This window comes from Pogoniulus pusillus, chromosome 19, assembly GCF_015220805.1.
Source record: "Pogoniulus pusillus isolate bPogPus1 chromosome 19, bPogPus1.pri, whole genome shotgun sequence".
Lineage (NCBI taxonomy): Eukaryota > Metazoa > Chordata > Aves > Piciformes > Lybiidae > Pogoniulus > Pogoniulus pusillus.
The window spans coordinates 24,506,105-24,529,491 of record NC_087282.1 but is presented as its reverse complement, the minus strand read 5'-3'; the positions used below and the strand labels follow the sequence as shown (position 1 = coordinate 24,529,491).

At 53.0% G+C, this 23,387-nt stretch overlaps 1 protein-coding gene across 3 annotated transcripts; it reads right to left on the bottom strand.

Annotated features, from left to right (window-relative positions):
- Nucleotides 1-878: 878 nt before the first annotated feature.
- FOXO4 (forkhead box O4) lies at nt 879-23,276 on the bottom strand. 3 transcript variants are annotated; one of them, XR_010305868.1, is made up of 4 exons: nt 22,096-23,276; nt 10,387-11,625; nt 1,584-6,386; nt 879-1,471 (listed from the first exon to the last, which is right to left on the bottom strand). XR_010305868.1 is itself a non-coding variant. In XM_064159671.1 (3 exons), the coding sequence occupies exons 1-2, from the start codon at nt 22,495-22,497 to the stop codon at nt 10,405-10,407; spliced, it is 1,623 nt and encodes a 540-aa protein (XP_064015741.1). In that variant the 5' UTR covers nt 22,498-23,276; the 3' UTR covers nt 879-6,386; nt 10,387-10,404. The 3 variants fall into 3 exon arrangements, 1 of the variants encoding a protein (XP_064015741.1); XR_010305867.1 differs by having other exon boundaries at nt 879-2,080; nt 5,612-6,386; XM_064159671.1 differs by having other exon boundaries at nt 879-6,386.
- Nucleotides 23,277-23,387: the final 111 nt, after the last annotated feature.

Here is a 23,387-nt window from a genome sequence, read left to right as displayed (position 1 = left end):
CAAGGTTCCTACAACAGCTTGCAGCAGAAAGGTGTCCTGGCAGGCACAGCCTAGGCTGCTTGGCAACAGCTGTGCCATGCCCACTCTGTGTGGTGGGAGACATGGTGTGTCCTGGCCTGCGCAACCCAAAGCCAGGTCTATGGCTGCTGTCTTACCACGGCAGTGGAGAGGTGAAAATCCAGTACGTGGGTGCTGGGGACAGACAGCCAGGACAGCTCAGGAGCAGGCAGCATGGTGCCCACCACCTCCCTGCTGCCCACACAACAGCTACCTCAGCATGAAGGGCATGTGAAGCAGGGGAACACCTTTCCTTGTTGTGCTTTCACACAGGTCCTGTGGCTAGTGGCACAGACACACTCAGCAGCCAGCTAGCAGCTGGGGCAGAGCAGGCCTGTGGCCAGAAACTGAGCCGAGCACAACAGCTGTGGAAGTCTGCACTGACTCGGGCACTGCTGCATTGCAGGCAGCTGCTTCATAGGCCCAAACTTCTGTAGTGACAACTTGGGACAGCTACGAGGTCTTTGGGACTAGAGAGGCTGCAAACGAGCTAGCAAAACCACACAGCTGCTTGGAGCACAGCAGTGCTGTTGGTGGCTACCGCAAGTGTCACATCAAAAGTGACCCTGAGCCAAGACATCCCAGTCCCAGAAGTTAAGTCTCCCCAGGGTCACTTTCAGGGCTTGGCAACCTCATGGGTCCCCAGGCACTGCCAGTGTGTTGTAATGAGGGGCTTGACACACTGCAGAGGAGGCTGGAGCCTTTATGGGCTCCCACAGTGAGAGTCTGGCCTAAGCTAACAGAGTAGGTGAAAGAAACCAAGGGCAAGGGAAAAAAATAGTCCTCCCTGGAGAAGCAGAACAAAGTTCATGAGGCATAGAGCAGAGGATTAGAGTTTTTTATTTGTCAAAGATCCCCCCCCTAGTCTAGTACATTCTACAGTCTTGCTAGCACAGATGGTAACAAAGAGCCTGCAATGGTCCAGAAGTTACACTGTTACGGAGCCAGCAAAAGCAGAGATTTATCCTGTAAAAAGGTGTGAGAAACGGGGAAACGCCTGCAGGGGGCACAAGGTGGAAGCTGCCAGCTATTGGTGCCTGCCCTGTGTGCAGCAGGCGTCTGTGCTAGCTCTGCAGAAAGCCTTGCTGGGATGGCACCAGCTGAAGACTGCTGTGCTGGGAGCATTCTTTCACAGAACCACCACTGCCCCATGAAGAAAGCTCCTTTCAGCAGTGACCTATCTTCTACCTAGCCAAACCTCTTGAGACACCTTGGGGAGCACCACAGCAAACACCACAGCACCAGCTGCAAACACACAGTAGAACATTGCCATAAACGCACCAGCAGCAGCTCCTCCAGTTTCTGCTGCCTCTTCTCCCTGCTTTACACCACCGGTAGATGCAGTCTGGATTCCAGCAGAGATTGCTGTCCCTCCATTACAGATGCATCAGGGTGTGGGGAGACGAGGAGACCACTGCAGAGAGAGAATCCCTTGTGTGAAGGACAGCAGCTGTGCAGATGGGTTCCCAGATGTTCCCCAGCTCTCACAGGGCCTCAGCAGTCATCTCCTGCTTTTCCCCACTTACCAAAAAATGTTTTCAGCCATACAACCGAGACAAACCCCAGACTATCCCTTGCTTATGCCCCAGAGTTGACTGATGTGTTGTGAGGGTTTTGACAGTGGGTCCAAACTTGCACTTTATTTGGTGGCAGTCCAGGACACCAATCCCAAGGCACTCTGACTTGTGGCACCAAACTCAGGTTCCTGCAGCAAGGTTTAGCCCTGAAGCATTTGACTGTGACTATAAATAAGCAACAAAGTAAGAAAATTAGCAAATTATGATCTATATAAAAGCCTTCTGGGCATTTCCTTTGGAAAAGCTGATTAGTGCTACTTGCTTCTAATAGAAACCTCACCCACTCTGTATTCCCAGGCTCTGGAATGCTCTCACTGCCTTTGCTGCTCTCACCAGGATGATCCAGCTGCTGTCTCTCAAGCAGTGCAGGGCAGGGGATGACGTGTTTTTAAACACTTCAACGAGGACAATTAAGGGCTCCAAGCTCTCACAGGAAGCTGGGAATGCTGTAAATTATGCTGAAGTTACAAAGAAGGCTCCAGCAATTTGCTGCACTCAGGTGAATCTGCCTCCTGCTAGGATCCATGGAGCTGGGCACTCAAACCTCCACAGCACAGGGCTGCATGGGGGTTTCACAGTGCAGTCCTCAGCAGATAAAGACATTTGTGCCAAGGCTCTCCTGCCCACTGTCCTCAAGCACTTATCCAGAAGCATCACTCCACATGTTACTGGCCCCTTCCCTTCCTAAGCAGCTCACAGCTGCTCTCAAAATCCCAGCTCAGTCCTTCGTCAAGAACAAAAACTGCCGTGGGACCTGCAGTGCTGATGCTGTAGGAAGATCCAGCAAGACCCTCTCCTGAATCCAACAGCAGGCAAGAACACAAAAGACTTGACCAAACCCCTGCCAGGCACAGCCTTGCAGCAAGCAGCAGCTGAGGAACTTTAAAGTCTCTCAAGTCCCATTAGGATCTCCTAATTTCAGAAGAGCGAAGCTCATGATTTAGGCAAAGGAAGCTATCTGAGAAGAGGCTGAGACCCTGTGCACCCTGCCCTCTGTCTCCATGATCCAAGCTGCCCTGCCTGCACCAGTGGCTCACTGAGGACTCCCAGAGCACTGTTAGTCTTCTGAACTTTGTTAACCACTGCCAGTTCCAGTTGTGCTGAGCAGAGGGCACCTGCCCATTAGCACACTGGTACAGCAGCATTCCAGCCGGAGCTGCTTCTGTCTCCATTGCTGACCTCAGGACAGGAGATTCCCCAAAAGCCTAGTCTGAGTATGGGGGAGAAGAAAAAAGCAAATGGAACCCCAGCTCAGTGCCCTGCTCCTTACTAAAGGACAGTGTGAGTTCTGCTCTTAGGAACTCTCACTGCAGGGCACCAGCCACAGCCAGCCTGTGCCCCTGAGCTGCAGCTCCTTCAGCTGCACACTGCCCAGTGCTGAGGGGCCAGGCCCCAGCACCGCTGCACCTGCTGCACACCTCGGGACAGGCTGAAGGCAGCACTGCAGCCCCACAGCCCAGCTCACTGTGGAGCTGGAGGTCTGAAGCAGTGGGTAACTAACACTGGCCTTCCCAGTGCTGTTTCCATGAGGAATGGCTCGGGATTCACACACACTGCTGCTCTGGCAGCCAGGCAGATCGCTCTGTGGATCAGGTTATCTCCCCCTGGGGTGCAAGCTGAAAGATGGCATCTGCCACACAACACAAATGCTAGCAGAGCCATAAGCTGCAGGCCAGGAGGGTGGGTTGTGTGGTAGATGCCATAGGGTCTTGGTAGATAGGGGCTCTGCTCAGCTGTGGAAGGAACTAGCTGCAATGAGCCTGTGCAGCTATCACTCAGCTCAGCGAGGCCTGGGATCTCAGCTTCACAGACTGCAGCGGGTTGGAAGGGACCCTCAGAGGGTATCTTGTCCAACCCCTGCAGGCAGCAGGGACACCTCCAAACAAAGCAGGCTGCACAGGGACACAGCTTGAATGTCTCCAGTGACGGGGCCTCAAGCACAGCCCTGGGCAGCCTGTGCCAGTGTCTCACCATCCTCACTGTGCACAACCTCCTCCTGATGCCCAAGCAAACTCTGCCCTGCTCCAGTTCCACTGCCCTCATGCTATTCCCACAGGCCCTCCCCAGCTCTCCTGGAGCCCCTTCAGGTACTGAAATGCAGTTCTAAGGTCTCCCTGCAGCCTTCTCTTCTTCAGGCTGCACAGCCCAAACTCTCCCAGCCTGTCCCCACAGCAGAGGTTCTGCAGCCTCTGATCATGTTTGTGGCCTCCTCTGGACCCTCTCCAGCAGGTGCAGGTCTCTCTTGTGTTGAGGTCCCACAGCTGGACCCTGCCCTGCAGGTGAGGTCTCTCCAGAGCAGAGCAGAGGGGCAGGATCCCTGCTCTCCGCATCTCTTCCCATGCTGCCTTGGATGCAGCCCAGGCTACCCTTGGCCATCTGTGCTGCCAGTGCCCATTGCTGGCTCCTGTCCAGCTTCTCCTCCACCAGCACCCCCAAGGCCTTCTCTGCATCTCATCACCCCCAGTCTGGACTGATATCCAGGGTTGGTCTTTCTGTTACAGTGAGGTGTGGACAGACATAAAGACCATGGGTAAATGTGAACCATATCAGCATGAGGTCTAACATGAAGGCAGCCTTCAAAGCAAAGGTTATCAAACTATTGCAAGGCTCTAATGGCAGAGCAGATCCAAGGGAAGACTGTTGAAGGCTCCCTGCTGCAGGTAACCAGACAAACCACTCCTGTTCCAATCTCCACTCAAATGAAAACGAAATGGAAGCTGAGAAAAGAGAGCAAAGGAGGTGGTAGAATAGCATGGGGCATTCCTCTGCACGATCCAAACCTTCTCCAAGGATTCACTGCCACCTTCAGAAACATGGCAGAGGCTTCCTGTCAGATCAAGCCTATCAGAAGAGCATGAAAGCATCATGCCCGCCAGACCCTGCCACTGCAAACACCAAGGCAGCATTTGGGACATGCTGGCTAATGCTCTGAGCTAATCTCTTGATTTCTGGCTCCTGTCCTTTGAGAATATAGAGGTCAGATTTCAGGCACAACCCCAGGGCTCTGCCTACAGGCTTCAAATCCCCAGAACCAGCCAAGCTTCAGCAAGAAAACAAAAACCTTTGGAAACCAAAAAGGGAGCCACCAACTCCAAGCGCTTGTGCCCAGAAAGGCTCCTCAGAGTGTCAGCAGATCCAGCACCACCCAGTCCCTCTCATCCCCTCGGCTGCCCAGGGAATCTGTCCTGCGGAGTAGCTACTGCAGGGATTAGCCGAGGAGTGTGCTGGTAACGATTAGCATTCCCTCACATCAGGCTCTCGTCTGGGAATGCCCAGGCCAGGAAAGGGACTGTGCAGCTGTGGCACCATGCCACACCACACAGGCAGCTGCCACCTCCTCTGGCCAGTGCAGCCCTTCCCCAGTGGCACTGCTGTGGCTTTCCCCCTTTTCCAACGACATTTTCAGCTTCTTGGCCCAAAATGCCACAGGCTTGTTCCCTCCCATCTCCTAGTGTTATGTGGCATCCAGGGGGCAGATGCAGCAAAGGTGGTGCGTGTTTGTTTTTTACCCAATAATCTCATTTTCAATTAAAATATCTATCTTAAAAGGTTTAGAAAAGTTTCTATGTCATTTGCAGCTACTTTTACAGATAGGTTACAATAATGTACAACTCTTCCTTGAGGTGGCTGGAAACCATGGGGACCTCCAAATTCTTCCCCCTCAACCACAGATGCTATCCAACAGCCAACTCACTTGTCCCTCACACAGCTCTGCAGAAGTCTGCCACTGGTACCCTCCTCCTCAGGAGAGATGCCTAATGCCCCTAATGGGGACACACTTAACATTGGCTTCAGATTCACTGTAGAAAGTTCCCAGATTAGTAAAAAAATATTTAATCTATAGAAAATGCCCTTCTGAAAAGCAACCAGGGCTCTGTTAAGGCCACACCCAGGCTTTCAATTTCTCTGCTGTAGCAAAATTGATCAGAAACAAACCCAAAATGAAGATTTTCTGTGCCAGAAACAGATATTAGCACCTGTGCTTATTTTACAGCAGCCTGGTGTATTGGGAAAGTGCTGAGAACAGCATAGGGACTTCTCAAAACGTGCTTCTGATTCAGTGGGGCTCAGTTGGCACAGTGAAAAACTCAACAGCCTCCTGTTCCAGTCAGGCTGCCAAGAGGAAGCCTTCTGCCCCTCCCCCCCCTTGCCCTGCCGCACAGAACAAGGCTGGGTGCTCAGGAAGGGGCTCCCTGGAGCAGCACACCCCTTCCACACAGGTCTTCCACCAATGAGCTCCTTCCGACCCCTCCGTGAGTCCGTGGGACACCAGGTGCACATCTGATAGCTCGGTGGAAGACCCAAAAGCTGCCCCGAGGGCAGCCCCGCCAGGGCACAGCCAGCCCTGCCCAGTTCAAGGCACCAGGAGCCTTTCTGCCATAGCAGAGAGAGGACAGCACTGAGAGATGCCAACTGGAAATCCGACTCTTCCCATGGGGCACCGCCATTTCCTGGCACAGTCTTCTGGCTGAGGCTTTCACCAGGGCTCCTCTCAGGCCACGCACAGCCCACATGTGCTCCAGGTGCTCCAAGGCAGGGTCAGGTGTGTGGGAAGAGCCATGGCACAGAACAGGGCGATTCTGAATCTCCTCCTGCTGCAGCCAGATGCGGGTTGCCACATCTTCTCAGGTGGGCAGCTCCTTCTGCCCAAGGCATGGTGTGCAGGGAAACCGAATCCAACACGCTCCAATTCTTTTCTCTGCCGGGGGTGGGAAGTGAAGTCAGAACCCAATGTTCAAAACCTGAAGGACACTGGGGAAAAAAAAAACAGAGTGAACAGTTAAATCTCAGCTCCATGAAGATTCCTGGCTGCACAGACAAGCAGCTCATTGCTACTGGCCAGCTCCTGCTGCTCAAAGGACACAGACCACAAGAGACCTTAAGCAATGCAGGAGCAAGTAGAGGATGCAACTGCTCAGCTCCAAGCTTCACAGACAAGCAGATGAAACAAGATCACTAAGGTTGGGAGCAAGAGCTCATCCTGTAAGCTGAGGGCACCAACAAAGCTCTACAAGATGAGGAGGTTTCAGGAATAACTTGCCTAACACCAGAGGCATTGCAGAACAGCAGCAAGGAAAATTACTCAGCACCTTAACCACAAATATCAACTGGTAGGGAGAAGACTAAAGAAAGGCATTTTTAGAGCTCAAAGATGGAAACTGTTCATGCTCATCCACTTTAGGAAATCCCACACCCACCTAAAAATCATTAACTCACAGAATGGGCCAGAAGGGACCTTAAAGCTCATCCAGTTCCAAACCCCTGCAGGGACACCTCCCACCAGCACAGGTTGCTCAAGGCCTCATCCAGCCTGGCCTTGAACACCTCTGGGCATCCACAACCTCCCTGGATGACCTGTGCCAGTGTCTCCCAACAATCACCTTAAACAATTTCTTCCTCATCTCCACTCTCACTCTCCCCTCTCCCAGCTCAAAGCCATTGTCCCTCATCCTGGCACTCCCAGTTCTTGTCAAAAGTCTCTCCCTCAGCTTTCCTGGAGCCCCTTCAGCTAGCAGAAGGCTGCTCTAAGGTCTCCCTGCAGCCTTCTCTTCTCCAGGCTGAACAGCCCCAGCTCTCTCCATCTACAAATGACTAAGCATTTCCAGTTAGCTCTCCTTTCCCTTAGGTTTAAAGACTCCTTCTCAGGTCTTCTGCCACACTTCCAAGAAGCTGCCACAAGTTGTCCAAAGCAGCACTGGAACAGGTCTAAGCAGACTTCAGATACTGCTGAAGAGCCTCCATCATAGGGCTGTGACCCACCTCAGAAGGCAGAGGAGTCAGATAAGTGTTGAGCATCCCCTCAGCATCATTCTCAGAAATGGAGAGCATTAAATAGACTTTTGGAAAGGGAAAGAAGCTACACAAGAGGGAATCATCCTGAAAGAGGAACTTAAAGCTCCTGCTTGAAGGCAGAGCAACAGGCACTCTGGGAAACTACATGGTGAAGGAGGTTTGATTTATTTACCAATCTTCTGGTAGACCAAAACAGAGAGTTTGGATTAAAAGGAATTAAAGCACAGCAAGAAAACCATAAGCCCAGACCAAACTGGGCAGGATCAAAAGAGTTCTCCAGGAAGCAGTAGGGAGTCTAACTGAACAAGTAAAGATCATCAATTAATGTCTCCTAGAAGCATGGATGGACTTCACACTCACTGCTGAGTCTATTAACAGAGATTCTACCTGCTGCCTTGCAGAAACATCCAGCAGGTAGACGAGCAAGCCCCAATGCCCTGAGCTGCTCAGAAACAGCTGGGTGGCCACCCACATCTCCTACCTTCAGAACAGAGGACACCTGCGGGAAGTGCTCAGGACAAGTGTGGATGCTAGAGACCGAGCACTTGCATGCCCTGGTCTGACTCCAGCTGTGGCTACTGTTCTCTGGTCTCACTCAGCAGGACTCCTGTAAGTCACTCTGCATGGCTTGCACATCCCCAGCCTGAGGCAGGGAAGGACAGCATCACCAGCTGCAGCTACCAGAGCACAGCAGCAGCAATGACATCGTTTGTATCTTCCCTGCTCAAGAACACTATCTGCACTTTGACTGTCTTCCTCAGTGCCTAAGGGCACTCTGCAGGTGCTGCATCTCTGTTGGGCACAGGCAAGTTTCAAAGTCTGATCTCCAAGTACAGCAGCAGGGGGTTGGAGCAGACTCTTGGTGAAACTGTGGGACAGGCTCTTTAGCACTCCACTTCCAAGAAAGCGGTAAAATCCTGTCAGCTTCCAGCACTATGAGCAGCATAGAGTTTGTGACTTCCCAAGTGCTGCAGAGAGACAAAGTACTGCATCCCAAAGCTCTTCTCTTGCCTAATGAAAGAATGATTTCTCAGCTTCAGTTTCTGTCTGTTCAAATCACAGAGTGGCATTACGCAGGCTGGGAGAGTTGGGACTGTTCAGCATGGACAAGAGAAGGCTCCATGGAAACCTTGGAGCTGTATTTCACTATCTGCCAGTGACCTGCAGGCAGGCTGGGGAGGGATTGTTCAGAAGGGCCTGTGGGGACAGGCTGAAGGCAGTGGTTTGGAACTGGAGCAGGGCAGAGTTAGGTTGCGCATCAGGAGGGAGTTGTGCACAGTGCAAGTGGGGAGAGATGGGCACAGGCTGCCCAGGGCTGTGCTTGAGACTCTGTCCCTGGAGACCTTCCAGCTCAGCCCTGCTGTGCTCTAAGGTCTCCCTGGAGCCTTCTCTTCTCCAGGCTCAACAGCCCCAACTCTCTCAGCCTGTTCTCATGGCAGAGGTGCTCCCGCCCTCTGATCATCTTTGTGGCTTCTGCTGGACTTGCTCCAGTAGGTCAAAATCCAGCAGGACATTAAATTTAAGACAACCATTTAGTAATTCAGCAGGAGCAAAGTTAACAAGCCCTGTAACTACCTAGAAAACCTGGACTGTTCCTCTCTCTCAACAGTGAGGAGATCTGTTGAGCACAGACAGAAGAACATGACCAATAAATGAAATCCTAAACAGTGGAGCAACTTGGAGTAAGAGAGTTACAGTTGTGTGTCAGAAGCCCCTATGCAGTAGTGGATCAATGTGTCCCAGAGCTTAAGCACCACCAGCTCACAGCATTTTGCTTTGTCTGGATCCAAAACACTTGTCTGGGATGGCTGAACTGAGGCAGAGCATTTAACTTAATAACTGTTCTCCAACATGAACAGTAGCAGAAGGCATCAGAAGATGCAGCTTGAAATGTGTCTCCAGAGGTCACCAAGTCCAAACTATCACCAGGTGACTCAGGTGCCTAAGAAAGAGCATTATGGTCAAGCACATGCTGATTTCACTCAGTCTCCATCATTCTGAAGCTCAGGGGCTTCCTGACCATGAAGAAGCATCTGCTATCTGCACTTCTGCCTGCTCAGCCGGCCAATATCGGGGGTTGAATCTGCAACACTAACAAATGTCTCCTAACCAGGAAACATTCTGAGCAAGGCTTGCATTTCCCAATCAATATTCAGACTATGCTCCAGCCCACAACCATCCATTTCTGTCAGCCAGATGAACTCAATTTCTCTAATTATTTATCTGTCCCCTTAAAGAGCTTCCCTCAGAGAGGCAGGCATCCTTAACGCTGGTTCCTACGGATGCTGTTTGCCAGTGTCTCCAGACACTCTGGTGCACAGAGCCCACTGAGCCCACAGCTTTGCCTGTGCATGGGACAGAAGCAGCACATGCTTCCCCTTCCCATCTCCACTCAAACTGCAGACTCCTGTTCCCCTCTCCACTAAGGGCTACCCAAGCAGCTGGGGAGTTAACGCTGCTGAACCAGCTGACCAAACCTTGTGGACCTTCCCTCAGATAAGGGCCGGGCTGAAAACTGTAAATGACTGTGTGCGGCTGCACACGGGACAGTCAAGCTTCACAGCTGCACACCCACGCAAGGATAACAGTAACCAGGGTGGAAAGGCAGCCTGTGCATGGCTCAGTTCAGCTGCCCTGTGTCTGCAGAACCATGCCATTATCTATGGAGCCAGCACATGCATCTCAGCATCAGAGCTACAAGCACTGCATGGCACAGACCAACACCTCTGGTGGAGAGATCCAGTATGAGTTTCATTTGGGTTTACTAGCTGCTAAGTTAAATCTGCTTCCCTTCACACATCTTTTCCTCTAAAGAAACATGGCTCTCCCAGAAGCCTTTTACTCAGAGAGCAAATGCAGCTCCAACAAGAACTTTTAACTGCTGCAGAGCTGGGTATAGGGACCCCAGAGAGGGCTGTTCACACTAGAGAGCTGTAGCATCTGACAGAACCACAATCACCTTTTTGTGCTCCTGAAGTTAACTTGGTACCCAGGTGTGGTTGGAGGCCTGTGAGGTGCTGGGATAGCTGGGAGTAGGCAGAATGGGTTCAAAATTAAAGTCCAGTCCTTCTCCATCCATGAGTTCACTGTTGATTATGTAATCCATATCACATTCAAGGTTCTCCATGTACATGTCAATGTCCAGGTCAATGGGCAGCCTGTCCTGGTTCAATCCCAAGGGAGCAGGGCTAGTGGAAGAAAGCAGCAGTGGACTGCCCAGCTGGACCGACTGGGCAGCTGCTGCAGAAACTGGAGCCTTCAAACTGGTGATGCTGGCAGTGCTTTGAGACATCACTGTGGGAAGTGTTGGCAAAACGCTGGCACTGACTGGTTCTGCCTGCTGCTCTGTAGGCTTCCCTCGAGGACTGCCCGAGCTCATCTTACCCTGGCTGGCCTGCCCCCCCAGCAGCAGCAGAGTGCGGCTGCTGCTCATCCTGCTACCACTCTGTGGCAGAACTGGATCCACCTGAGTCATCAGAACATCCCTTGGAGGTGGGGAGCTGGGGGTCAGAAGAGCTTCCAAGGTCTGAGATGCTGAGAAATGGCTGACAGAGCTTTGCAGTGAGATATCAACAGGGTTGAACAGGGAGTTGCCAAAAGTAGTGCCCTGGCCAGCTGTGCCTGGACGCCGCAAGGAAAAGCTGGAATCCCTCTGGATCTGAGTACCCGAGGCAGACTGCTGGGTAGATAACACAGATGAGCTGGAAGACATCAAATTTAAGCCATCGATGAGCTCAAGCTCCTCAGTCACAGTCGGTGGGACGTTGCTAGATGCACTGGAATACACCAGAGGAGGAAGAAGCTCCTCGTCGTGGAGGTCGTCCTGCTCCGGCAGGATAGGGGAGAGCCTGGCACTGATGGTGCTGGCGTTGGAGCTGGTGCGTGGCCGGAACGTGTTCCACACCTCTGAGTCCTCAGTACTTCTGGAGGATGGGCTCCCAGGCCACTTAGGAAACTGGGAGCCAGGACTGTCAGCAGTGGATTCTGAAGCAGCATGGAGAGGAGGCTTCTTTTTGGATGCTTTACCCCTGACTTTGGCCAGCCTGCTGCTGTTGTCCATGGAGGCAGCTCTCCGCCTTGGTGCTTTGCCACTTTTACCACCCTCAGGATTGAGCATCCACCAAGAGCTCTTCCCTGTGGCTTCATTATGGACTTTAATAAACTTGCTGTGCAGGGACAGGTTATGTCTAATAGAGTTCTGGAAAAAAAAAACAAAACCAGCAAGACGTTAGGACCTGATGGCTGGCACAACTCCCACCTAGACACCTCACCAGCATGAATGCCTTCCAACAGCACCTGGCAAAAAAGCTCCTAACACAGACCCACTCATACTACCTGCTCTTTCTGCTTGAACATGCTTGACAGCTCTAGCAAGCAGTGCCACGTCTCACTGCAGCACCAAGGGTGAAACCGCCACGACAACCAGCAGCTGACAAGTAGCAAAACATCAACACAAAAGAACTTTCCAAGACCATGGCACACCTGTGGAAGACTAAACACACCACAGAGCACGCCAGCAAACCCCCAAACACAGCCTGCAGCTTCAACATGAGCGTCACTGAATGGGAGCTACTGCTGCTTCCACCCTTCTGCAGATCCCAGCAGCAGGACCCTGACTAAAGTTCTTAATTTTTATACAGCTCTCAGAGGAATTTGAGCACAGCAGTGAATCAAACCAGGTGAAGAGAAAAGGCAAACTGCTTCTAACCCAAAGTGCCCATTACCATTCTCACCCCAAAACCAGAGAAACAGGAGAGAGGCCACATGAACAAGAATCACAGAATGGTAGGGGGTGGAAGGGATATCCAGAGATCATCCAGTGCAACCCCCCTGCCACAGCAGGGGCACCTAGGGCAGGGCACACAGGAACACATCCATGGGCACTTGGAAAGTCTCCACAGCAGACTCCACAACCTCTCTGGGCAGCCTGCTCCAGGCCTCCAGCATCCTCACACCAAAGAAGTTTCTCATGGTGAGGAGGAACCTCCTGGGTTCCAGTTTGTATCCACTGTTCCCTGTCCTGTCACTGGGCACCACCAAACAGAGCCTGGCACCTTCACCCTGACACCCACCCCTCAGATACTTACAGACACTGCTCAGGTCCCCCCTCAGCCTCCTCCTCTGCAGGCTAACCAGCCCCAGGGCTCTCAGCCTTTCTTCACAGCAGAGACGTTCCAGTCCCTTTATCAGTCTCACAGCCTCTGCTGGACTCTCTCCAGCAGGTCCCCATCTCTCTTGAACTGGGGAGCCCAGAACTGGACACAATACTGCAGAGGTGGCCTCAGCAGGACAGAGCAGCAATCCTGGAGCCTGCAGCCTCCCCCTGCAGCACTTCTGGTGAGGTAAGCCGTGCAGCAGACTGCACTCACAGCAGGTGACATTTTGAGCCTCTCCCACCTTTCCCTCTGGCACAGCACATATAACTTGCCTTTCCCAACTGCCTTCCCTGGGTCTAGCCCTGCTGCAAACGGCAAGCTAACAGAAGTGTTACTGAATATGCATCCTGCAACTGATAAACTCTATGGCACTCTAGAATCAGCAGATTCACTGTGTTCCTGCAGTCCGATAGATTCACTGTTTGAGCAGCTTCTCCACCAACTCTCCTTAAGGCCCATGCCATGCTCTGTTTGATGTTTGCACTGGATTTGTTCAAATGGCAAATCAGCCCCGGGTAAAAGCTGCTGCACTGGCAGCAGGAGAGCAGCTGAAAAGCAGCACCTTTCTCACACAAACGAAAAGGCAGCCTGCAGCTCCCACACAGGCTCCCCTCATTCTGAACAGTTAACTGCGCTCCTCTCACCCCTCCCTATCACCTCTGAACACATTTTTTTCCTGCCTGCTGCTTTCCCCTCCCCACCCTTTTCCTCTTGGACAAGTTCTCACCAAGCCAATTCTGGCCATCTCATCAAAAGTACTATCCTAGAACGAAGCAGATCGGGAAGAACAGCACAGGCAGGGTGGAAAGTTCTCAGGGAGAAGGAAGATGTGCAAATTGTGTAGTGTTAGCTTTCACTTTATCCTCTGACTGCAGGGGACTTGGAGAAGGTGGAACGCGAGTCAGTCTGTGCCCTGCCTGACATCTTCACACAAGCTTTCTTCCCCCTCAGGTTTCAAGCAAAGGACCCTGAGTGGAGCCCCGCCCGCTGGAAGGCTGCTTTCAGTGCTGCAGACCCTCACCTTGTCCTAGGTACTGGCTGCTGCTGCAGCAGTAAGAACCATCAGGCTGCCACTAATCCTCCACACCCGAGAGTCATCCGTGAACTTCTGACGACAGCCAGTCCTGCCAGGAATGGCCCAGCAGCTCGTCCACACGGTAAGCCCCCATCACCTTTTATCCCCACTCACTAAAACGAACCTCAGAGCAGCGGGTTCAGGATTTCAACATGTCACAAGGAACTCGATCCTGTTCTCTCGTGCTCGGCTACGGTCAGCGCTTCATGCCTGCAGCAGCAAACACCACACTGCCGCAAGCACTGCCGCAAGCACTGCCGCAAGCACTGCCGCAAGCACTGCCGCAAGCACTGCCGCAAGCACTGCCGCAAGCACTGCCGCAAGCACTGCCGCAAGCACTGCCGCAAGCACTGCCGCAAGCACTGCCGCAAGCACTGCCGCAAGCACTGCCGCAAGTGCTTCCAACAACATTCATACCTCAAGAGAACTGGCACCACTTGAGGTTAAGTGGCAAGAGCTGCAGAAAGAGGTAAGTGCTTGACCACTCCCTCCTTCCTCATCTTCAGCCCTCCCGTAACGCAAGCACCTGACTCTCCACAGCTGCTTCAGAGGGCTAACCTAACCAAGCAGCAGCCTTGGACTTCCTTAGAAACTACTTCTCCTGCCTCTTATCTCTGCCTGTTTTTTGTACTGCCTCACTGTGGGGGTCAAGCACAGAAAACCAAGGAAGAAACCAAGAGTTCAGACACCCAGGCAACCCTGCCCTTATTTCCACTCTTCCTCTCAAGCAGCTCACGCCCAGCACATACAGACAACACCAATTTTTTAGATGCTGAGCTTCATAAGCAACAGAAGATCCCAGCTGGACTGTACACCTGCAGTCCACAACAGCTCTTGGCACTGCAACACCTCCAGGCATAAGGAAAAGGCCCTCAAATCCTTAGGGACCTCTTCAACACCTAGTTGGGGTGGTCACTGCTGTTTATCCAGGTATCTCACAGCAGTTCTCGCAGCTGGAAAAAATGCCAACCTGTGCCTCAAATCCATCACAGATCAAAGATGAGCCTGTAAACCTCATCAAGGTTTGGCTAGAGCTATTGATTGTGGCCACACAGCAGGTCCCAATCACTCTGTGCACCAGCTAGGATCCACAGACCAGCCACAGAGACAAGGCCAGCAGCACACACAAACTACTTCCTAGATCTCAGTTACCACAACAGGGAATTATGTCCTCTGATAAATGCCCCCAGCCCTACTTAAAGGGCAGGAACACTTCTTGTCATCATACCAGGCCTGGCCTCACAGCATCAGTGCTGCTGTGGACTCTGCCCAGGACTGGACAGGTCTCAAGATGGGGAATTTGCCCTTGGAGCTGGCAGCACAACCAAGTATTGGCCAACCTCCTGTCCCACTGCCGTACACAAGGAGATGCTACGGAAAAGGCACGAGTGGGTCACAGAGAGGCCAGTGGCAACCTCTCCAGGGGACTGAACACATTTGTGGGAAAGGCCAAGCTCATCAAAAACAAACCTGAAGTTTCACTTAGAGCAAGTCACATCAGAATGCTTTGTTCAGACTTCAGGGTTCCTCACATGAAAACCAGGCTTCAACTCCCCCTCCTGTGATGTGCTTTCTTCTAAGCAGTGCTGCAACAGAAGGCTCCCGTGCCCTGCTTGGGAGAGCTGCTGAGCTCATCCATGCAGCAGCAGTGCATGACCTGCACTAGAAGAACACTTGTGGCCAGGCACAAGCTGTGCTGAGAAAGACGGGAAAGAGGCTTTGAAAGTTTTGTGCTTGCCCACATCTGCCTGGACATTTATAGACTCAAAGAATGGGTTGGAAGGAAGCTTACAGCTCATCCAGTTCCAACCCTCTGCCATGGGCAGAGACACCTCCCACCAGCACAGCTTGCTCAAGGCCTGGCCTTCAACACCTCCAGGGAAGGGACAGCCACAACTTCCCTGAGTAACCTGTGGCAGTGCCTCCCCACCCTCATTCTCAACAATTTCTTCCTCATCTTCAGTCTCACTCTCCTCTCTCCCAGCTCAAAGCTATTGTCCCTCCTCCTGGCACTGCCAGTTCTTGTCAGCAGTCCCTCCCCAGCTCTCCTGGAATCCCTTCAGGTACTGGAAGGCTGCTCTGAGGTCTGCCTGGAGCCTTCCCTTCTCCAGGCTGAACAGGCTCCCAGCCTGCCCCAGAGGGAGGTTCTGCAGCCTCTGATCATATTGGTGGCCTCCTCTGGCCCCTCTCCAGCAGCTCTAGGTCCTCCTTATGCTGGGGGCAACAGAACTGCTCCCTTATGCCAGAGCCATCCTCCCAGGAAAAGGCAAGTTTCCACTGCACACCAGAGAGGCAGCAGATTCCTGAACAAAAAATAGGGAGGGAGAAAGAGCAAAGCAGAGTGTCTGGGGCTACCCTGCAGCATTGTGACTGTCTTGGAGGCACACAAAGAACATGGTCACAGAGCATGTTCCAGAGCCAGGCCTATGATTAGGCTGCATTATCATTTGCCATGTCATTCCTGGGAGGCTGCAGGGGAGGAACGCCCTGCCTGCTGCCTTTGTCAATGCCTGTCTCAGCACTCACCAAGCCACTCAGCTCAGAAGGCTTCAAGAAAAAGTCTTCACTGCAGAGATTTCACAAAGCTGCACTCCAGCAAGTAAACGACTGCTGCAGAGCCAGGGAGCTGCAACAGCTCCCAGCAACCCCCTGCTAGAAGGCACAGGCTCCAGGCTCAGCAGATGGGGAGCTGCAGCTTAGGAAGAACATTTTCCTTTCTGCAAACTGCCTCTGGGAGCCCAGAAGAGGAGCACTCCGGCTCTCTAAAAAGCAAAGAGCAGGGCAGCGCACAAGTTCACCGAGCCAGGGAGGCACATGCACAATCAGGGCTGGACAGCGCAGAGGAAACCTGTCGGAACAAGTCATTTCAGCAGGCCAGGAGTAGCCTTCTCTGCAGGCTGGCTGGAAAATGAAGCTTCTTTACTTTGAGGGTAGCAGGCTGTGGGCTGGGGAGCCTCCTGCTTGGGAGGGGCCAGGGAGCCTCCTGCTCTGGATACTTTATAAACCCACCCAGATATGCTCTGTGTGACCTGTCCTGAGTGATCCTGCTCTGTCAAGGGGCTTGGACTCTACCATTCTGTGATTCCTCATTTTTAGTGTGAGAAGACCTAACAGGTAATTGCAGAACTTCACACGTGTGCTTAGAGTAAACACTATGGGCAACAGAAAGTAACCTTCTTCCTTCACAGCCTGAGGTCTGCAGCTCTCTGCTGCACAGAGAGGTCCAGAGACTAAACTGACCACCCCTGTGCACAAATCTGCAGCAGGCTGAGGGTCAGGCAGAATTATATTCTTTTAAGATGCAAGTTGTGCTTCCCTTTGCTTTATGGCATCAAGCTGGTCAGGTGTCAAGCAAGTATTTTGAATGTCTTCTTAAAGCATCCTTTTGAGAGCATCATTAAGTGCAGCCAAAAGGAACCTTGTGTTAAGTGCTCCCATGAGATGTTCCTTTCCAGATAAAGTGTTTCTTTAATTTCACAAATAGACCTCTCCTGATAGTGATTGGGCCCTTAACCTGTCCACATTAAGAAGCTACAATTCTCACAAATCTGAGCCAAAAAAGTTCTTCAATGACACAGGCAGACTCCAGCACAGCTCAGATGGATGTAAGCAGACAGCTAACGTAACTGGTTTAGTAAGTGACCACTGCTTGTGTGTAGGTTTGACTGCAGGAACACAGCACAGCAGTTGACACAGCAATCAGCTTCCCCGGAACAAGTGCCCCTGTAATATTTGGATCCACTGAGCTGGAATCTGTTTGCAAGGTGTAAGGATAACATGGCAGAACCTACCAGATGCAGCACAGCAGAAACAGTTCAGAAGAGGACAGGCTTGCCTTAGTGTGCTGGCCTATTACTCTTTCACCAAGCAGCTCCAGAGACCCTCATGAGCGGCTCCAAGCTGAGGAGCTCCCTGCATGCTCTGCCAGGTCAGACATCCTCAGCTCTGTGAGAGGCCAGGAACCCTTCAGAGGCAGCACTATGGCACTGTAAGGCAGTGAGTCACAGAGCTGTCTCAGGTGGAAGAGACCTCGAAGATCACTGAGTCCATCTATCAGCGTAAGAACAACATGGCCATTAAAGCACACCCCAAAGTGCCATGCGAAGTCACTACCACCATAAACGAAATTGCAAGGCACATGCAAGGAAGCACCCGAGAGGCCTCAGACAGACCTTCCCACCCACCTGGTCAACAGCTCAGATCAGCTATGGGCAATGGGTACATCAGAACAGCAGAGAAGGGCTTCAAAGTCAAGTGCTGCCCAGTGTGACAAAGATGAAGAGCCTGTAAGCAGGGCAATGCTGCAGCAGTCTTTACTCTTTCCTTGATGCATGCACAGGAAATGTCTGACTCTGGCTTCAGCAAAGGGTGAAGAGATGGGGGTTTAAAATCCATTCAGTTCCTACACAGAGACAGGCAAATGCCCACCACGTTTCCATGAGGAAGACCAGGCCTTAACACTGCTGTGTCAAACCTGCTCACACCCCTGGCTGCAGAAATGCAATCTCCAGTGCAAGCTGCTTCAGTGGGCTTCATGCACTTCTGCTTTATTCAAAACCCTCAATGCCTTCCTCCCCCAGGTAATCCCAGAGCCAGAAGGAAGCTTATCCTCTGTGGATAAGCTACTCTTATCCACAGAGTAGCTTTCAGAGCACCAAGAAGAGGATTAAGCACCTCTGCTACAAGGAGGCTGAGGGAGATGGGGTTGTTCAGCCTGGAGAAGGCAGACCTGGAGCAGCCTTACAACCAGTACCTGAAGTGGGGTACAAGAAGGCTGCAGAGGGACTGCTCCTAAAGGCCTGCAGGGCAAGGGCAAGGACAAGGGCAATGGCTTCAAAGTAGAGCAGAGTAGATTGAGATTGGATGTGAGGAATGGGTTCTGCACCAGGAGGGTGCTGGAACACTGCAACAAGTTGCCCATGGAGGTGGTTGAGGCTCCATGCCTGGAGATATTAAAAGTCAGGCTGGACAGGGCTCTGGGCAACCTGGTCTAGTGAAGGATGTCCCTGCTGCCTGCAGAGGTGTTGGACTGGATGAGCTTTGGAGGTTCCTTCCAACTCAGGTGATCCTATGATTACAAAGAAGCCTCATGGCACACCACCGCAAGGAGACTTCTGAGTTTGGTGTTGGTTAATTCTTAACTTCAGCTGAATTACTGCAGGGAAAGGACAGGCTGTGCACGCAGCAAATCTCTCCCTTAGAGCACCTGAAGTGGTTCAAGAACAACAAACACTACCTTCTTGGAAAACGTTCTTCCAGCATTCAGAGGTCACACCCTGCATCCTAACAGTTCCATCTTCCCCAGCTGTACAGTGGAGGATGGCAGCTGGGCAGCAATCAGTAAACCCCAAGGAGCTAGAAGGGTTTATAGCAACTGAAGTGCATTGTACAAGAAGAGTTTCTCTTTATCTCCACTTGAAGTTCCCTGTTAGAACCGCACTAGGTACAACTAGAACACTTCAGTGTGGTTCTGCCCAAACACACAGGAACATCACAGCTGCTGCGACAGGTTGCCCATGGAGGTGGTTGAGGCCCCATCCCTGGAGATATTCAAAGTCAGGCTGGACAGGGCTATGGGCAACCTGATCTAGTGGAGGATGCCCCTGCTGCCTCCAGGGCTTGGACTAGATGACCTTTGGAGGTCTCTTCCAATCCAAACCATTCTATGATTCCCTAAGTTGGGGAGCTGTAGTACTCTCTTGGCAGGCATCAAAAGGTTACATCAGCATTTAGCAGCAGCTCCACATCAATTTCCTTTATCCAAATTCACACAGTTCAAAACTGAGAAATCAATAAAGCTAAAACAACTCAAGAAGACTTTAAAAATAGGACACACACACCACAGAACGTAGTTTCACAGCTCTAAAAATAAGATGGAATGTTGCAACCAAACCAAAACCACAGAGAGGTCCATTCCTCAGCCAAAGACACATCTTCTGTTTACTCCATTTGGTTTAAATACAAAGCACACATCTGTCAGGTCAAAGCCACAAAATCAAATTCAGATTATTTGGTTGATTCCACAGGTTTGAAACTATAAATGTCCAACCTGTCCTCATCCAGTGCACCTCGATACAATGGATACAAATCCTCTCGCAAATCTCTGTACATTAACATAAAGCAAGAGCAGATGACAGAGCTCTGCAGTCACACAGGACAGGGCATGCTCTGCCAGCATGATCTGAGAGCACACAGGGTTTAAAGCACAGCAGAGACAGCATGCTTTGCCTCCCCCTAGGCACCTAAGACGAACAGCACAGCAACCCAGACTTTGGCAATAGTTGTTAAAAGTTTGGGGTTTAGGAGTGTTTCCCCTGGCACATAAGCAGTTTCAGCTGCATTTCTGTCGTGGTTTTCTGCCTACTGGTTCAAGTCCAGGGTTTAAAATTGTGTTCAGCATAAGACAGGCTGATTCCCACCACAGCTGGTGTTATTCTGCCCTCCCTCATCTTTTCCGGCAAGAAGTATCTGTTCCTTTCCACTACTAAAGACAGCCTGAGGAAGTCCTTTCCCAGGATGAAAAACTACAAATTAATTTCATATTGAAAAGGCACAGATTAAAAAACAACCAAAAACCCCAACCCAGTTACAACAGCAGTGTCTGAAGCAGGGACCTCAACCTTTGTGTCCTTTGACCTGCACAAAACTGTCATCACTGCCTTTCTGCAAGTTCGATCTGCTAAAGCACAGGGCCAACCCAAACACCCTTGTTACACAGGAACCAAGAGAACGCAAGAGTAGGCCATACTAAAGCAAGCCAGAAGCCTACCTACTCAAGTATCCAGTCCAGCAGGACACTTCACTATATTCCATCTTCCCAAGGAGACGCCTGGGGATGCATTTCAGAAGCCACGCTGAACTTTTATATATAGTCTGGGGCACTGCTGCCAGAGGGAGACACGCTGTTGAAGAGAAAATGCACCAGGCCCAAGTGCTGCCTGAGAAATGAACACAGCAGCAGGACCTGCACAGCATGCCTAACCTGTGGCGGTACGAATTATCCCCCAGTGTGACCACAGAGTCTTCTGAAAATAAATGCACCTAAGCACTGTCCCAGATCACATCTTCATAAGGATTCAATCTGCACAAACAAGGCACCATGGGTGGGTGGAGAAGTCCAGTCAGTTTTAGTCAAACTCTCCAGAAACTGTCAGGGAGCCAGATAAACCAGAAAGGTGAAAAGTTTTGTCCCAAACTGTGCCAGCTGTGTCCCTCTCACCATGTTCCTCCCCTCTCTCAAGCAAACACTTGCACTCATGTCACCACACAGTGTGCCACTTCAGGGACCTGCAGCAGCTGCAAGCTAATGTACCACAAAATGTCATCTGGGGGGTTTATGCGTTCCTTTTTCCAATTTTCTGTGTTGCCTTACTGCTCAGGCAACCAGGGAATGGAACATACAGAAGTCACAGAAGCCCTAAGCTTCACTGGCACAAGCTGCGGCAGAGCTACAGCAGGAACCGCTAACCAGTGCTGCAAACAGAGAAGCAGGCTGCAAGCCAGAGTGGTGTTTAGTGCAACTCCAGGCTAAAACCAGAGCAAGAGACCACGTTCCTTAAGCTACAGTCACCATAGCACCCACTGCAATCTATTAGGGCAGCCTGAGAGGCTATTTTGCCATCCAGCTCCCCTTCTCACTGTTGGAATCCATTTGACTAAAGAGAAAGGAGCACCAAGCTGCCACCCGCTGAGAAAGGAAAGAGTTTAGCTCTTCCCTTAAAAGGCTGCACACGTGTTTATCTCCAAAGCAAAAGAAGGCAACCTCGAGACTTTGCTTTCCCTCCAGTCCCTGCACAGCCGCAGCACTGGCGCTACTCGGTGACACAGCACTCAGTTTAAAGAAAGCCTCTTGAAAGCCAAGAATGTCTGCTATGTAACAGTTATTTACACTGAGCTTTAGCACAGTCAAGTGACAGCCGCAGCCTCGTATGTAAAAACTCTTCAACTGATGCTTCACCTTGCATAGCTACAGCCTTTTAACTGACCCTTACTCCTTTCTCGGGAAACCTTCCAAGCACAAAGGGTGCCAGCAGTCTCAAAGGGCAATAACACAACGACCCACCGAGAGAAGTCCATTGCTCTCTGTATAGAAGCCCTCTCCAACTCTGTGCAGCTGGAGCTCGGGCTGGCTCTGAGCAGGGCCATTTCACACTCACAGGCAGGCAGATTCGTGCCATCCAAGCAACTCCTGCGTGGGGATTAAGCGCTGGCACCAGCCTCGAGCACGCCGAACTTAGCTGGGGACAAGCTGCTATAGGTGAGTACGGAGCTGCCCCAGGCAAGCGGTACCAACAGCTCGGCAGCAGGGAGCCCTACGGCACCTCAGGCAGCCGCTTCTCCCCAGCTGCACAACCCGCCCCGGAACCGGCATGCTGCGGGCGCCCCGCTAAAGGCCGAGCCCATCCCTCCCCACGGCCAGACCCGTACCCCCGCGCACCTTCCAGCCGGCGGAGCTGTTGCTGTCGCCCTTGTCCTTGAAGTAGGGGACGGAGCGGACCATCCACTCGTAGATCTGTGCCAGCGTAAGCCGCTTCTCGGGGGCGCTCTCGATGGCCTGGCTGATGAGCTCGGCGTAGGACTGGTTGCCCCAGGCATTGCGCCGGGAACCGCCCTTTCGCGCCGCCGCGCCGCTCGCCCGCGCCCCCTCGGCCCGCCCGGGCCCCACCGGCGCGCCTCCTGCACCCTCTTCTGCCGCGCCCGCCGCGCCATCCGCCTCCGCCGGCAGCTCAGGCCGCGGCAGCGGCCAGGTGCAGGAGCGCGGCCGGCTCTGAGGCTCGAAGTCGGGGTCGATGTCTGGACTCGCCGCAGAAGCGCCAGCAGGGCAGCCCGCTTCCGCCATAGGCACCCGTTCTAGGGCCGCCGCTAAGTCTAAGCCGCTCTGTCACCGCGCATCGACCCCTTTGTGAAACCCAGGCCCCGCCACCGCTGCGCCGCTCTGTTTACCAGGGACCGACGCCGCGCCCTGCGCCTGCGCGCGCGGAGCACGCCGGGAGCGGTAGTCCGGGCGGGACCGCGGGGAACGGCCCGGCCCGCCCCACGGACTACAGCCCCAGCATGCTTCGCGGCAGAGAGGCGGGGGGCGGGGCGAGCCCCCGCTGGGGAGCGTGGCAGGCAGGGCGCCCGCACGACTACAGCTCCCGGCGGGCGCGGCGGCGCTTACATAACTCCCGCTCCGGCCGCTGCACCCGGGGGCTCCGCGGGGCTGAGGCCTCGCCCGGAGCCGCACAGAGCGAACGCAGTTTCTGTCGGCACAGGCGCACGCTGTAGAACTCAGGGGTGCGCAGGTTCGGGACTCTGCTTCCCTGCGCCGCCCCGTCACGGACAGGGCTCCTTTCCCGGGACACGCCCCAGCGCAGGGCGTGGCGGGCCCGGGCCCCGATCCGCTCGTCGGTGCTGCAGCAACCAGGCTCCGGGACGTCCCCCGCCCTATGCGGCACCCAGGGCTGGCCTCGCTCAGGATACTGTCTGGCGCAGTCGTTACGTGCGGGTTTTTGTCCCTCGCCCCAGCTCCGGGGGTCGCGTTTGACTGACCCGGCCTTGGGTCGTGCACCGCCTCACGGGGGAGTGACTGGGGCGGCCCAGGCGGAGTCTCCCGACCAGGTTCCGGGGCCGCATCGTCTGGGGCCCCGCGCCCTGAATATACACTCTGCTTATTCAGGCTGCCGCCCGGCGGCCGCGCTGGCGTGCAGGAGCGGGGCGGCGGCTGCAGGGCCCCAGAGCCCGGACCCG